The 13,807-nt window shown below is 35.9% G+C and overlaps 1 protein-coding gene across 1 annotated transcript; it reads left to right on the top strand.

Annotated features, from left to right (window-relative positions):
- The first annotated feature begins 7,098 nt into the window (after positions 1-7,098).
- On the top strand, positions 7,099-11,935 carry LOC132623965 (BTB/POZ domain-containing protein At3g19850-like). The gene is made up of 3 exons (XM_060338780.1): positions 7,099-7,419; positions 7,510-8,619; positions 11,128-11,935. Exons 1-3 carry the CDS (start codon positions 7,357-7,359, stop codon positions 11,593-11,595), a joined length of 1,641 nt encoding a protein of 546 aa, XP_060194763.1. The 5' UTR covers positions 7,099-7,356; the 3' UTR covers positions 11,596-11,935.
- The last annotated feature ends 1,872 nt before the right edge of the window (positions 11,936-13,807 follow it).

The following is a 13,807-nucleotide window of genomic DNA, read 5'->3' as shown; positions in this document are numbered from 1 at the left end:
CGTTTCAAACATGTAAAATTAATTTAATAATTTGAATTAGAATTATCCAAATCAAAATTTGATAAAAAAATAATAAGCATTTTACACTTTTAAATTAATCGAATTAAAATTGAAAGTATCAACTGATGCTTAAATATTGCTATTATTTTATCTCAAAGAGAAGAAAATAGTTTTCTTTTAAACAAATCTTCTCTTTTAAAAAGTATTAATAAATTTTCGTAGCTAACGCGAATAAAATAAAGTTTTAGATACGGAGCACAAACTACAATGTTATATTAATCGTATTTTGAACATAGTATGTATATATATATATATATATATATATATTATCATTATCTAAACACAACTACATATACATAGATACACTATAATCCAAAATGTTGGGCGCACGGGCATAGGCCATCTAGTACTATAGATAATGGCGGGCAATAGCCGTCTCACGACACACTTACATTTCAATTATGTGACATCTGTGGAAAAATCTCAATATAAATGTGATTGAAAATAAATTTGTATCTATTGAGCTTATATGCATTATATAACAAATTATGGTGGGGAGATTGTTGAAGTATTTACTAGTCAGGTTTATGTTCCTACATAAGTCAACTAATAGCTTGTCTACCCCTTGTGCTGGGAAGAAAAAACTAAACATTGTTGGTAGTGCCAAGACGCGATCTATAGATGCTGAATTTAGAGGGATCTTTAGAGATGATTAGGGAAAGTGGCTGCTAGGATACTCAGGTAAAACGAGTCCAATTCAACTCTTACTACAAAATTGTGGAGCATCAATTAAGGTTTAAACGTGGTAAATCAAATGAATTATGAAGCAGTAGAAGTGAAAACAGATCGTCTGATTGCGGTCAAGCTTATAAATGAAGAGGATGTACACCATCGTGCACTTAGACGTATTATTGAGGTTTTTCGATATTTATTGAAGGCTAACTAGGTTATGACTAGATATGTCTGGAGGAAAACAAATCAGTGTACCGATTTTCTAGCACATGAAGAATACAACCATGAACATTTTTTAATACTCGAGTAATGCACTTAAGGAGATGGATTTTTTTTCACCTAGTGAATTTAATCCTTGTTGCTTATGAACAATTTTAAGACATTTTTTCATTGTACCAAAACAATAAATAATAACAATAATAATTCCTCCTGCTGACTCATGACCTTCTAATTTTGTTTTTATGCTTTGGATTTCCCGGGGGCCCATAGTTTCACATGTCCGAGAAATGCCAAATCACATAAATATTGTATGTACCAAAAGATTACCTATATCATATGACCAGGGAATTCCTCTATTTTCTTTCGTTATTCAATAGCTATAGCATTCTTGACTTCGAGGCCTTTATCCCCTACTCCAGACAAAGCTCCCCACATGTTATTTGTACAAACTTTGCCCCAACTTGTCTCTCTCCCTCCTGCTCCCGTTTCATTTTATGTGGCATTTATTTTTTATTATTCTGTCTACACAAGTTATATTTTCTTATATTTAAAATATTTAAAATTTCTTGTTTTACTTTCAATATCATTCATTATAGTCACAACAATTTCATGACATATTTAAAAGTTAAAACTACCACTACTAGAAAAAGTGATTTTTCCCACTGACATTCAGTTGGGAAATTTGTGTTATAAAACATGATTTTCTTACTTCATTTCCATTGAACAATCTCATTAGCAAAAAACGCATGGTAGGAAACAGGTTCCCATTGAAATGCTGGAAAACTTTCTAATTTATCCGTGTGAAAATAACTACTATTTAGATTTTTCACACCAACATTCAGTTAGAAATAGCCACTGAATATTTTTCAGTGAAAAATTCAGTGGGAAAATAGTAATTTTTAGTAGTGTACAAGTCCCAAAACTATTTGTCTTTCTCAAACTATGCCACATAAGGAGAATATTTCTTCACATGAACAAATTTTATTTTGGAAGAGTAGTATTTAGTAATGAGAAAACACTATCGTCAATTTCAAACAATCTCCCTTCGTGTTCATGCGTAACTAAATTCACACGTATTAGCAGACGTCAAGTTATGCAAAAATTGTATTTTAGACCAGTAAGGTTAATTATGTAGCTTGATTTTTCTACAGTAGAATATAAAACGATGAAGTCTTTGTTCCTTAATGCAAGATATTTGTCCCAATCCCAATTAACGAACTTTTAGAGGATACGGATTCGGAGTATAGGAAAAGATAAAGGGAAGAATTTGTTGGAACTTACGCTGTTTCATAACCCTTTTGAATGCAATGTAGCAACTCTAGCAATTAAGCTAACAATTAGGACTCCAAGAAATTATGAATGAGGTTCGTTATTTGGACAAAAGAAGAAATTAATCACTGAACAAATTAACCTATACCGCGACAGTCGACACAATGTGGTAATTACTTACCGGAGACATAATTTAATTTTAGTAGTTAAAAATTAAAGTAAGAATATAAATGACTTATTCATAATTAAGTGATATATGCAAGACACATAAATTACATTTATTGATTTAAAAAATAGCCTACTCCCTTCGGTCCATATTAAATTAGTATTTTTAACTTGAGCATACCCCTTAAAAAATCTACTCACTCCTAGAGAGTAAGAAGTATTTTTACTAATTTTTGTATTGGGTAAAATCCAGAAGAGCCAGGTATTTGTATTAAGCATCGACACGTGGCAGTAGGTGACAGATCAGATGTGAGTCAACAAGTAAGAAGCTCCAGGCGAGCACGCGTGGCTAGTCGAAGGATTAACTTGGTTTGTCGCCTCCTGAGAAAGAGACAACAAAGAGTCCGGAGAAGCATGTCAGTTCACTGGTCAAGCCCGAGAAAGCCCAGCAAACAGCTGTTACGAGGGATCCCGAGATTTCCTCCAGTAGTTATTACATTTCATTACCCGCATTTATATTGGTAGTAAAGAGGGTGTAATTCGTGGATCATGTACCCATACCTCAAGTATAAATAAAGGTTTAATTTCATTGTAATTCATTCATATTTCGACAAGCATAACAGTAAACTTTGCAATCTCTTTGTATTTTCTTGTTCTTCATTGAGTTCTTACGCTCTGTCAAGGACCTGCCCCGAGACTCAAGCTCACAGCGTCATCAGGCCTCTGAATATATTACTTTGAATTTCATTTGGTCGTTTCATTATAGTTTTATCTTAATATTTCTTGCTTATTGTTTTTTTTTAATTTGATGATATTGATCCACATATTCATAACCACGTAACAAATTCAATTACACCGTTTTACAGGTATACAATTTTACCCACAGTCAAATGCCTTGAAAAAGAAATAGTTATTTAATGGTTTCTTGGTTATGTAAAACTCAATTTATGCAAATGAGGTTAAATTTAAAAGAAAATAATTACTAATACTTTTTTTATTACGTGAAACATCACTTATTTTGAACTAAAATAAAAAGTAATAGCACCACTTACCGGAGGGAATACTACCTTTGGATTTGGATATAACAAAACTCGTAGTAGAATTTTTATTTGAATTTGCGCTTAAGCCAAGTAACTAGACCAAAGTTTAAAAAGCAAACCATTAACTTGTTCAACATTTAAAAGTTGCTAATGTATTCGGCTTGCTTACAGTAACCAATTCGTAATTACAACACAACAAAACAAATCAGAAAAAGAAAGAAGACAAGAAAAGCAAGACTAACTTCAACGTCAAACAAATAAAAAAATAACACCAAAAAGATGAATTAGATTTGAAGTTTAATGTTAGGGTAGTGTCACAATCCAAAATTTCATTTGTGCCGTGAGGGGACCTAACTCAATCCTTAGGCGAAACTCTAAACCAATACAAGTCAAATTAACGTAAAGTAAATGCGGAAGTAAGACAAAAACACTCAAGGTACTTAAAGTCTTAATAATGCATAAACAGAAATATGTCTAAGTCTGAAAACACTCCCCACAACCTAGAAGTCACAAGTACAGAGCTGCTAAAACCATTTCTGACTAATACATAAGCACTGTTGGGATGAAAGAAGACAGAAAGTAAATAGGAGGGAGTCTAGTGCTGTGGGACCATCATCGGCTCACCCTAACTTCAAGAAGCGCTCCAAGCTCTACGAACCTCGTCCTCCACTCGTCTCCAGATCTAAACCTGCACGCAAAAGGTGCAACAAATGTAGAGTGAGTACATGAAGCACGTGACCTAGCAGCATCGTTGACCGACTCTAAACTATAGTGATGACGAGGGTTGGTACTTTCAATACTCCTCTTCTTGCTTTGTTAGTTGAAAGTCCACAGTTTATAAGCAATCAATAACAAGGGAGGTATCCACAACGTAATCAATGCATAAAGTTTATTCCTTTCTAAGTATGACGATAAGAATTCAGATTTTCATCAATTAAGGCACGTTCGAGTGTAAGACCCCATCTTTATATCAATTAGGGCAAGTAGAAAAACATAAAAATCCCATCTTTATATCCTTTAAGCATATATAGCATGAAATTAAGTCAAACAAGCAAGTGAATAGTATGCAATGTAATGGCCATATGCACCAGTATACACACGCTCTTGCAGTAGTTTTCACGTAACCCATAGGGGACTCATGAGGTCCATATACCCACCTGGAATACCAGATCTCCCAAATCACGTCGGGCCTCAGCTGTTCAGCTATAATATCATCATCACTCCGTCTATGTACCATATTCAATATCCGGCCTCCCAGGCCCCTGTCTTACATATTCATCAATCAAATGTCAATAATATCATGAAAATATGAATGGATATGTGTGCAACATACAAATGCATAATATCAAGTCAATATCAAGTATACATGTCCTTTCATAGTTTAGATGAGATGTGGAGTGATGAATGCAAATCAAGTCAATAATCACAAGTACTCGATCAATTGTGGCATTCATAGCCCAAATAAACAGCAATCATACCAACCTAAATGAATTTATCCACCACCCTCATGGCCCGAAGGATAAACACATAATCTCCATCACTTCACATATTTAGTTCATGTTTTAGTTACCCATACAAATACACTAATAACCTCACGGACCCCCAATTCCCCATTATGCTTCTTTATTTGATTAACCAACACATAACACTACATAGAGGGTTTCGTAAGTCGCAACTTTCCTGAATATGAAGCTGAAGAGTCAATCTGCGACCTTCCCTTTCCTCTAAGATTCCAAAAGAGCCCAATTTGTTCAAATACGACATCTACATAAGAATACGAGTCTAACAATACCTATATTATCATATAAAGGATTTGGGTCCAAAAAATCAACCTAAAACCCCATCCCAAACTCCGAAGGTCAAAAGGGTAATTTGATTGTGAAATCGAGTTCAACATAGTGAAAATAGTATTCCACAAGGTCAGATGAACCCAACAACACCGATATTACTATACTATAGTCCGGAACCCAAAAATGAACCTAAAAAAAGTAACCCCGAGCCCAAGAGGGCAAAACTGGAATTTAAGTATAAATTCATCTTACCCATATTCTAGATAGATCGTATCCAAAATATCATGAAGTTCTAACCACAAATCAATCCTCAATTTCATAATCTCAACAAAACCCACTTCCATGGAAACTCTCATTCCACTACTTAAAAATCATGACTAGAATCATAAATTAATGGAAGAAATCATTAGTAATCACTTAGATTAAGGTTTAGGACTTACCCCAAAGAAGAAACTTGCAAATATCACTTGAAATCACCTTAATTCAACCTTTCGCTTCTAAAATGGGTTTAGGAAAGTGAAATACGAAATGAGGATTTTATTTTTGTCCACTCACACTCCTCTTCGCAATTGCAAGGGCAGTTCTGGCCATTGCGGGCCACTTACCCGACCCGACCCAACTTCCCTCTACGCGATAGCAACCTGGCCCATCGTGATCACGACCCGCTTTCCCTTCCTTTATCACGGTCGCGTGACCCTCATCGCTATGCTACCAGCTTTCCCCTTTTTCATCGCGATCACGATGAAGGAAACCAGATGACAGCTGAAGTCAATTTTCTGGCTTTCCCGAAATCCCGATCCAACGTCCGAAACTCATTTGGAATCCCTCGAACATAAACCAAATGTCCATTTCTATCATAAAACACGCTACGAACTCGCTCGCACACTCAAAATTCCTAAAAGAGGTCATCTTGACCCGGTGTTGACCAAGGTCAATTTCAAAATAACAAAATCCCAACTTTCCAACCTAAGACCCAAATCACACCCGAATGCCTCGGGACCCAAACCAAAAGGCTCAACTAAATCAAAAACACATTTTGTACCTAATGAAATTGACAAAACTTACAAAATGAAGCATTTACCTCCAATGTTGACTTTGGTCAAACATCGTCATTTCCTTAACGTAGAAAACTCAAATTTCACTAAAGCCAAACGAAAACCAACCCGATTGTCTCAGGAACTGTACCACTCATCCCCGCAAGTCGTAAATATTGAAATGAAATTACAAAAAGGGTAATTTGGAAAATAAGGAAAAAGTGCAAATTGACTAAGCGAGTCGTTACAGTTAGGTTGTTGGTATGATTGCAATATCCAATTGTTCACGGTTCATCCAAGCCTCGAACTCTTTGTATAGAATTAGAATTCTAGGGTACCCTTTATATCTGAAAGAAACATTTAATGTATAAAAAGGTTGTCCGTCAAAGTAAGATGTGTCAAAGGTATATTGGAAACATGCTAGGAAACGAACCAGAGACGGTGTAGCATACCGACATCAGGTTCATCTGAATATTTTTTATGCAGAGAAATAGTTAATATTTTAAATTCATGAAAGTTGCCTTAAATAGTAAATATGAACCCATATCTTTAAAGTTATAGTGTAGTCTGTGCTAAGAACATTAAATATTTAACCCATGAAACTTAATTCTTGAATTCACCTATGAAATAAACTACATATTAAACCTATATAAAAAGACATATAGAAAAAATATATTTAAGTGTTAAACAAATACACATACCTATAAAAATAACCAAAACAATTTCGAAAACAAATCAGTAGGGACAAGTGAATCAGTATAGTTGGGTTTTTAATACTCCAATCAATATGGCACTCGTACATTTACTGCTTTAAAATACAGTGAACTTAACTCGTGATGCTGCTACCGAATCATAAAACGTAGCCCCCCCAAATTCCACTTTTATCTGTTCTCAACTTGTCATGCAACCCCCACCCCCTTCCCCAAATACATACACACCACCTAAGGGGATAGAACTATATACACATGTATAGGAGTATCTAAATTCAATTCTTTCACATGTATCCAGGTGGTTCTGTGAGAGAGCACTTGTCATTTGCCAATTTCTAAATTTAAAGCACTGATTTTGTTTTCAACTTTCTTGGCTTTCATTCAATGCAAAACAGCCATGCCAGACCTTTGTGATCTGCAAATCCATGTCAATGGCCAACAAACATTCTTCCTGCATGAGGTAAATTAAATCTTTCTTTTTCAACGCCAAAAGAATCAATCTTGATAACTCCCATTTTGACAAGTATATGTTTTTTCTCCTGTTGTGCAGAAAGTATTTTCCAGATTCTGTGGGAAGTTGAGGAAGATAATAAAGGAAGAGAAAAGGACAAGTCAGATAAGAAAATCAGGAATAGTGATTGATGATTTCCCAGGTGGTGCTGAAGGCTTTGAATTGGTTTCAAGATTTTGTTACAACAATGGCATCATCACAATCACTGCCTCAAATGTGTCACTCCTCCATTGTTGTGCAGTGTCTCTTGGGATGACTGAGAAAGTGTCTTCTTGCAATCTCTTGCATCAAAGTGAGACATATCTTGAAGGATTGTTTAATTGGTCACGGCAAGATATTCTGACATCTCTCAAAGCTTGTGAATCATTCTTCTCATTTGCAGATTCTTGTGGACTAATCCAGAAGCTCATTAATTCACTTCTTGCAAAGATTGCTCAGAATTCTGACGTCTTTGCTTCATCCTCTTCATCTTCCTCTTCTGCAGATAGGCGAACGCGTACCCCTTCTTCTTCTTTTTCTTCAGCAAACAAATCAGCTTGGTGGTTTGAGGATATGACCATTTTATCCCCAAGTACCATAGAGCAGTTCCTCAAGACTTTAGGAGCATTTGGGAGTGACAACAACAACTTAGTCCTCACAAGATTTGTCCTTCATTACTTGAAAACATCAGCACATAACAACAATCTGATAATTTCAAGATCAGAGTACACTGGTCTAGCAGATACAGCAGTTCATGGAGTGGTTTTGATGGGAAAGACATCATTTTCTTGCAGAAGCCTGTTTTGGGTATTGAGAATTGTTTCTGGATTTGGGCTTAGCAGAGAGTGTAGGGCTGGATTGGAGAAATTAATAGGGGGATTGCTTGATCAAGCAACCTTAGATGATCTGCTAATATGCGGTCATAATGGGGATGCTTATGATGTTAATATTGTGCTGAGATTGATAAGATTGTTTGTTCATCGTGACTCTAAAATTTTATGTGTACCAAGAATGATGAAACTTGGAAGGTTGATAGATAAGTACTTGAGAGAGATAGCACCTGACCAAAGCCTAAAAATCTCAAAGTTCCTCGGGGTAGCAGAGAGCCTACCAGATTATGCAAGGGAGAGCTTTGATGGGGTCTACAGAGCCATTGATATCTATCTTGAGGTGATTTCTTTCTTTCCAATTGTTTAGTTTCATTAACCTCAAAGATACACTTGATCTATCACTTTTTTCACAAGTTTCACACCCCAACTATCAATTATTCCCTTTTCCTATCTTAATTGCCACCATCTATGTATTAAAACACACTTTATAATTGACTAGACCAACTATTAGTTGTTCCCTTTTCCTGCCTGCCTGAACTATGAATTAGGTATGTATTATGGGCTCTACCGAGCTATTGACATCTATCTTGAGGTGATTTCTCTCTTTCCACTTTTTATCAAAACTGAGTTTCATAAATACAACTGCACTTTAGTCTTGGATGCTTTTTTAGACGAGAGCTAAAAAATATGGGATAAGACAAAAACCGAGGTTGTCCTAACAAGGGAATTGTTTTCAACTTTGGTTTTTTTTCTTGGGTGGAAATTGTTCAAATATTGAGGGGAAAAAGGTACAGTTTTGAACTTAGCAAGTAGAAGACAATCAAAGTTTGCATTATTGAACATTAAACAGAATCCCCCTACAAAGTACTTGTAGAATTTTGACCTTTAGTTAAATTGCCTTAGTACATTTTCTCTGTATTACTGAATAGGTATTGCTGCATTTCCTGGTAGTTTTAGCTGTCATCTGGAAGGAAAATTTTTCCGTGAAAATCAGACTATAGTACTGAACTACTAGTTGTCATTTTCTGATACCTAACTATCTTCTTCTTTTAAACTTTTTGGAGGGTGATAATGGAACGCTAGGCAGGGTACTAAATTGAGATAGTCTAAAACAGAAAACGCCAATTTGTTGAAATCATTGCTACTCTTTCAGCATTTTTTACAGTTGCTTGTTTGTTGGAGTTATGGTTCATTATATATGATATATAAAACGATGAAAGAACATCTAAGGAAGCATGCATAGTTTTTGATTTAAGAAGACATAAATAGAAGTATTTGAATAATTTTAGGTAAATGGAAGGAGAAGGACTTGAAGTGGTAGGGTCACTGAAGGTTGTTATAAGAACTTGTGGATTTATTCATTGGAACACCAACCTAACGAGTTTAAGTAGGCGTTTGGCCAAAGAAGCCAAATATTTTTCACTTTATTTGGAATTTTGAAGTTGGAGTTGAAGATAAAATTGTGTTTGGTTATAGTTTTTGTAAGAAATATTTGATTGTTTGAATTTATTGAAAGTGAAAAAAGTGGGGAAAAAAAAGTGAAAACTAGGTATTAGGTGTTTTTTGTTATAAACTGCTTGTACATATTGTCCGCTTTGGCGCACCTCACGGCTTTAAAACGCGTATACAAGTGGAGGGTCTTCTGGCCCCAGTCCACAACAGAGGTTTCGAGCATCGTGCTGATAACGTGTTATAAACAGCTTGTAGATATTGTCCGCTTTGGCGCACCTCACGGCTTTAAAACGCGTCTTCAAGTAAAGGCTTCAGGCCCTGCTTATAAGCACGCACACAATCCCGTGTGCGAGCGATGTGGGAACTTCAAGTTCGCCAAAGCGGACAATATCTACAAGCTGTTTATAACACGTTATCAGCACGATGCTCGCGATGGGAGGGTGTGTTGTGAACTTGAAGTTCCCACATCGCTCGCACACGGGATTGTGTGCGTGCTTATAAGCAGGGCCTGAAGCCTTTACTTGAAGACGCGTTTTAAAGCCGTGAGGTGCGCCAAAGCGGACAATATCTACAAGCTGTTTATAACATTTTTCTAATTCCAAGTTGTATTTAAATTTTTATGACCAAATGTTGATTTCTAAATAAAGTGAAATAATTTTCTCAAAAAATAAATTTCCATGTCCAACCGGGTAGTGGACCTACCTATCTAGGTTGGACCAAGAAGACCTAATACTTTTTGCTCTATCACCAATATTATTCTTCCATAGTTATTAAGTGAAGTCATTGAGAGATCTTCAGCAGAAACCCCGTAGGTAGTTTTAATGGGATATTCCCTTGTCATTTTGCTTCTTCTATACCACTCGCCCTTTATCTTAATTATCTCCTCTTAAATGAGTCCTTCCTTAATCGTCTTGGGTGAAAATAGAGAAACTTTTGTTAGGAAGCTCTTTTTTTTTAACGGGCTCTAAGCGGACCAATTCCCGTAACCAGATGTCTTGGCTGAATTAGAGAAATATTTTTGGCAGGAAACATTTCTTTTAACGGGCTCTATGCGAGGCGAACCGGAAATAATGGGGATAATAAATTTTAGAGACTTCATAATTATAATTAGTGATGGGGCTAAAGGTATTGAAGCAGGTTCAGTTGATCCCCTTCATGAGATATTTATGCTATGCAAGTATGGTATGCAGTGGCAAATGTGATTAAAAAATTGTTTTCACATAAAATATCTGAGCGCATTTCATTTACCCGTGACTATCCAAATATAGTCAAACATGGGCTATATGACAAGACTGACACTACAACTCATTCGCGCACACTTATTTACGGTATTTTATATGTTGGCTGCAACGAAAAATAACATGGTGTCATGCACATTTTATTTTAATAATTGCAGTCTCATCCAGCCCTTCCTTTAGAAGAAAGATCAAGACTATGCAGATGTCTCAACTATGACAAGCTAAGCCTTGAAGCATGCAAAGACCTAGCCAAAAACCCCAGAATCCCACCAAGAATTGCAGTTCAGGCACTTGCTTCTCAGGGTTCAAGTCTCCCGACGGCGAATTTTGTGAAGGAAAAAGATGCAAAAAAGAAGACGAGCATCAGTAAAAAACCTCATCAAATGGTTTTGTACAAGAAAAATAAAAGTCGTGACAGCGCTAGTGCTAGTGATCATCATGATCAGAGCTTAGATGAAGAAGATGCAGAGAGTGAGCATATGAGACTAAATCTGCAAAGAATGCAATGGAAAGTTGTGGAATTGGAGAAAGTTTGTAGGGAGATGAAAGGCCAAATGTTAAGAATGGTCAAAACTGGGGCAATGGTTCCCCCTCCTCACACTAGATCTTTACCTAGGCTTTGTTGAATTCAATTCTCAACCCAATATTTCCAAATTAAAAAAATAAATAGGAGAAACAAATTAGAAAGAGAGTGACAGACAAGAGGGTGTTTGGTGGTAATTCCGCTCCACCTCCAATTCTAAAATTGTGGGTTCAAATCACCAAGGAAGCAAAACAGTGAAAGCTCCTAGGAGGGGTAAAAAAATAATATATTAGATAAAAAGTGTGGCATATCTTGATAATTCATATGTGGTTTTCTTTTTCCCAATTGTATGTTATAAAAGCATGTATTGTTAATTTCATAATACTCCAAAGGCCAAATACACAAGTAGGCCTTTAAACTTGACATGAAATTTCATTTTGGCACCTCAACTGTACCTTATTTTCATCAGGCACTCCAACTTTCACCAAGTGTGTCTATTAAACACTTTATACCTACGTGGCACATGAAGTGAGTTTTGACTTGTAGTTGGGTTGGGCACATGATAAAACCTTTTCTTTTTCTCTCTCCTCCATTTTTCTTCACAGAACACACTCCTATCATTATAGTCTTCTTAGAAGTTTACTGTTAGCTCCGTTTCCGGATTCAACCAGAGTAAGAAAATCAAAAGTTCAGTTTTAATAGAAAATTTCAAACCGAAAAAAGAAAATAAAAAGAAAATTAAAAGTCCATCTCTTCCGGCTCAAGCACTTAATTACAATCTGCTTATGTTATATTTGCATATCAATAACTTGTTTAATTCTTGTAGTAACCACAGTTTTAGAGAAATGAAGATGAGCGGCCAAAAGAAAGAACAAAATGATTGGCCATTCTCCAAACAACCAAAAAAAGGGCAATGAAAATTGAAAATCAGAAAGGGGCCTCGAAAATCTAGAGAGCAAAGCAACATCGCGGGGAAATTTTTGGTTGGTCGGCAAATCAAGTATTCACATGAAACTGAAAAGAATGACGGTAGCTGTGTAACACCTCGTACCTTTAAACTAAGTTATGTTCATAATTCGAGACTTAGAAAATCAGTTGGGAAATGTTGGGATTAAAAATCAGTCAGTTCAGTAAAGTTCACTATTACGCCCACTGTTACGGACCGTACTTCTTGTCCGTCTTTTAGCATGGAACGAACTTTAGTTTTTGAAATTTGCCAATTTATTTAAATGATTAAATATGGACCGTACTTGGTGGCCGTATAATGAAATACGAACCGTATCTCGGTCCGTAATTATTGTGTAGAAAATCACAGTTTTTGGGATTCTCTGTCATTGTTAATTAAATACGGTCAGTTTATACGGACTGTATATCAAAATACGGACTGTATAATTTGACTGTATAATCCCCTGACTCAGTTAAGTATAAATACGTCATGTTCAGTTCTATTCCCACTTTTCACATTCTCCAAGCCTTAAAACGAAGTTCCTCTTCTTCCATCAATCCAAAACATTAAGGTTAGCCAATCCAAGCCGTTCCAAGTCAATTCTAACATGTATTCGTGTAATCTAATGAGAGTTCATCATTCCTAACCTAGAGTTTTCAAGAAAATCCATCTCAAGGCTCAAGGTTTAAGCACTTGGAAACCTATTACAAGTTTTGGAGCATTTACAGGTATGTAGGGTTTCTATCTACGTGTGGGAACGTTATTGTTCTTCCCCACGCCACGTTCTTTCATGATTATGTGAAAGTTCACTAAAACTAGGGTTCTAGACATGTTCAATAATAACCATAAGTACATATACCATGATATACCATGCTTGTATGATTAATTCGTTATTGTGTTCTTAATATTCCATTCTGGTTATTGAGAATCTGTTCGTAATCCATGAAAACCCATACTTTGCATTCCATGGGTTCTTAAATGCATGTATATTTCATGAAATTCTACATGCATCCATGTTTTTATACAAGTTATACTATATACTCATATCCATGATATACTATACTCACGAAATCATGTTTACAAGCCATGTTTATGAACCAAGTTGACACGTCATGCTTACAAGTCATGTTATACAGACCATTGGCCCACATGCCAATTATATCCATGTTCATGTTTTTGGGAGTAGCATAGGTTTACTAAGAAGGCTCAAACAGTCTGAAAATACCTATGCCAACGTAAGAAAGGGTCGATCCGCCCAGATTAGGACGACACCTTCAGACATTTGAATTGGATCCATTTTCATGTAATGCTTATGTCTCATACCCTGGCAAGGTGTGAGACTGCTCTGCTGGTCGGGCAAGGTACCAAA

The sequence above is a fragment of the Lycium barbarum genome, chromosome 12 (genome assembly GCF_019175385.1).
Source record: "Lycium barbarum isolate Lr01 chromosome 12, ASM1917538v2, whole genome shotgun sequence".
Taxonomy (NCBI): Eukaryota; Viridiplantae; Streptophyta; class Magnoliopsida; order Solanales; family Solanaceae; genus Lycium; species Lycium barbarum.
The sequence above is the reverse complement of the archived record's forward strand: the minus strand, read 5'-3'. Positions and strand labels throughout refer to the sequence as shown.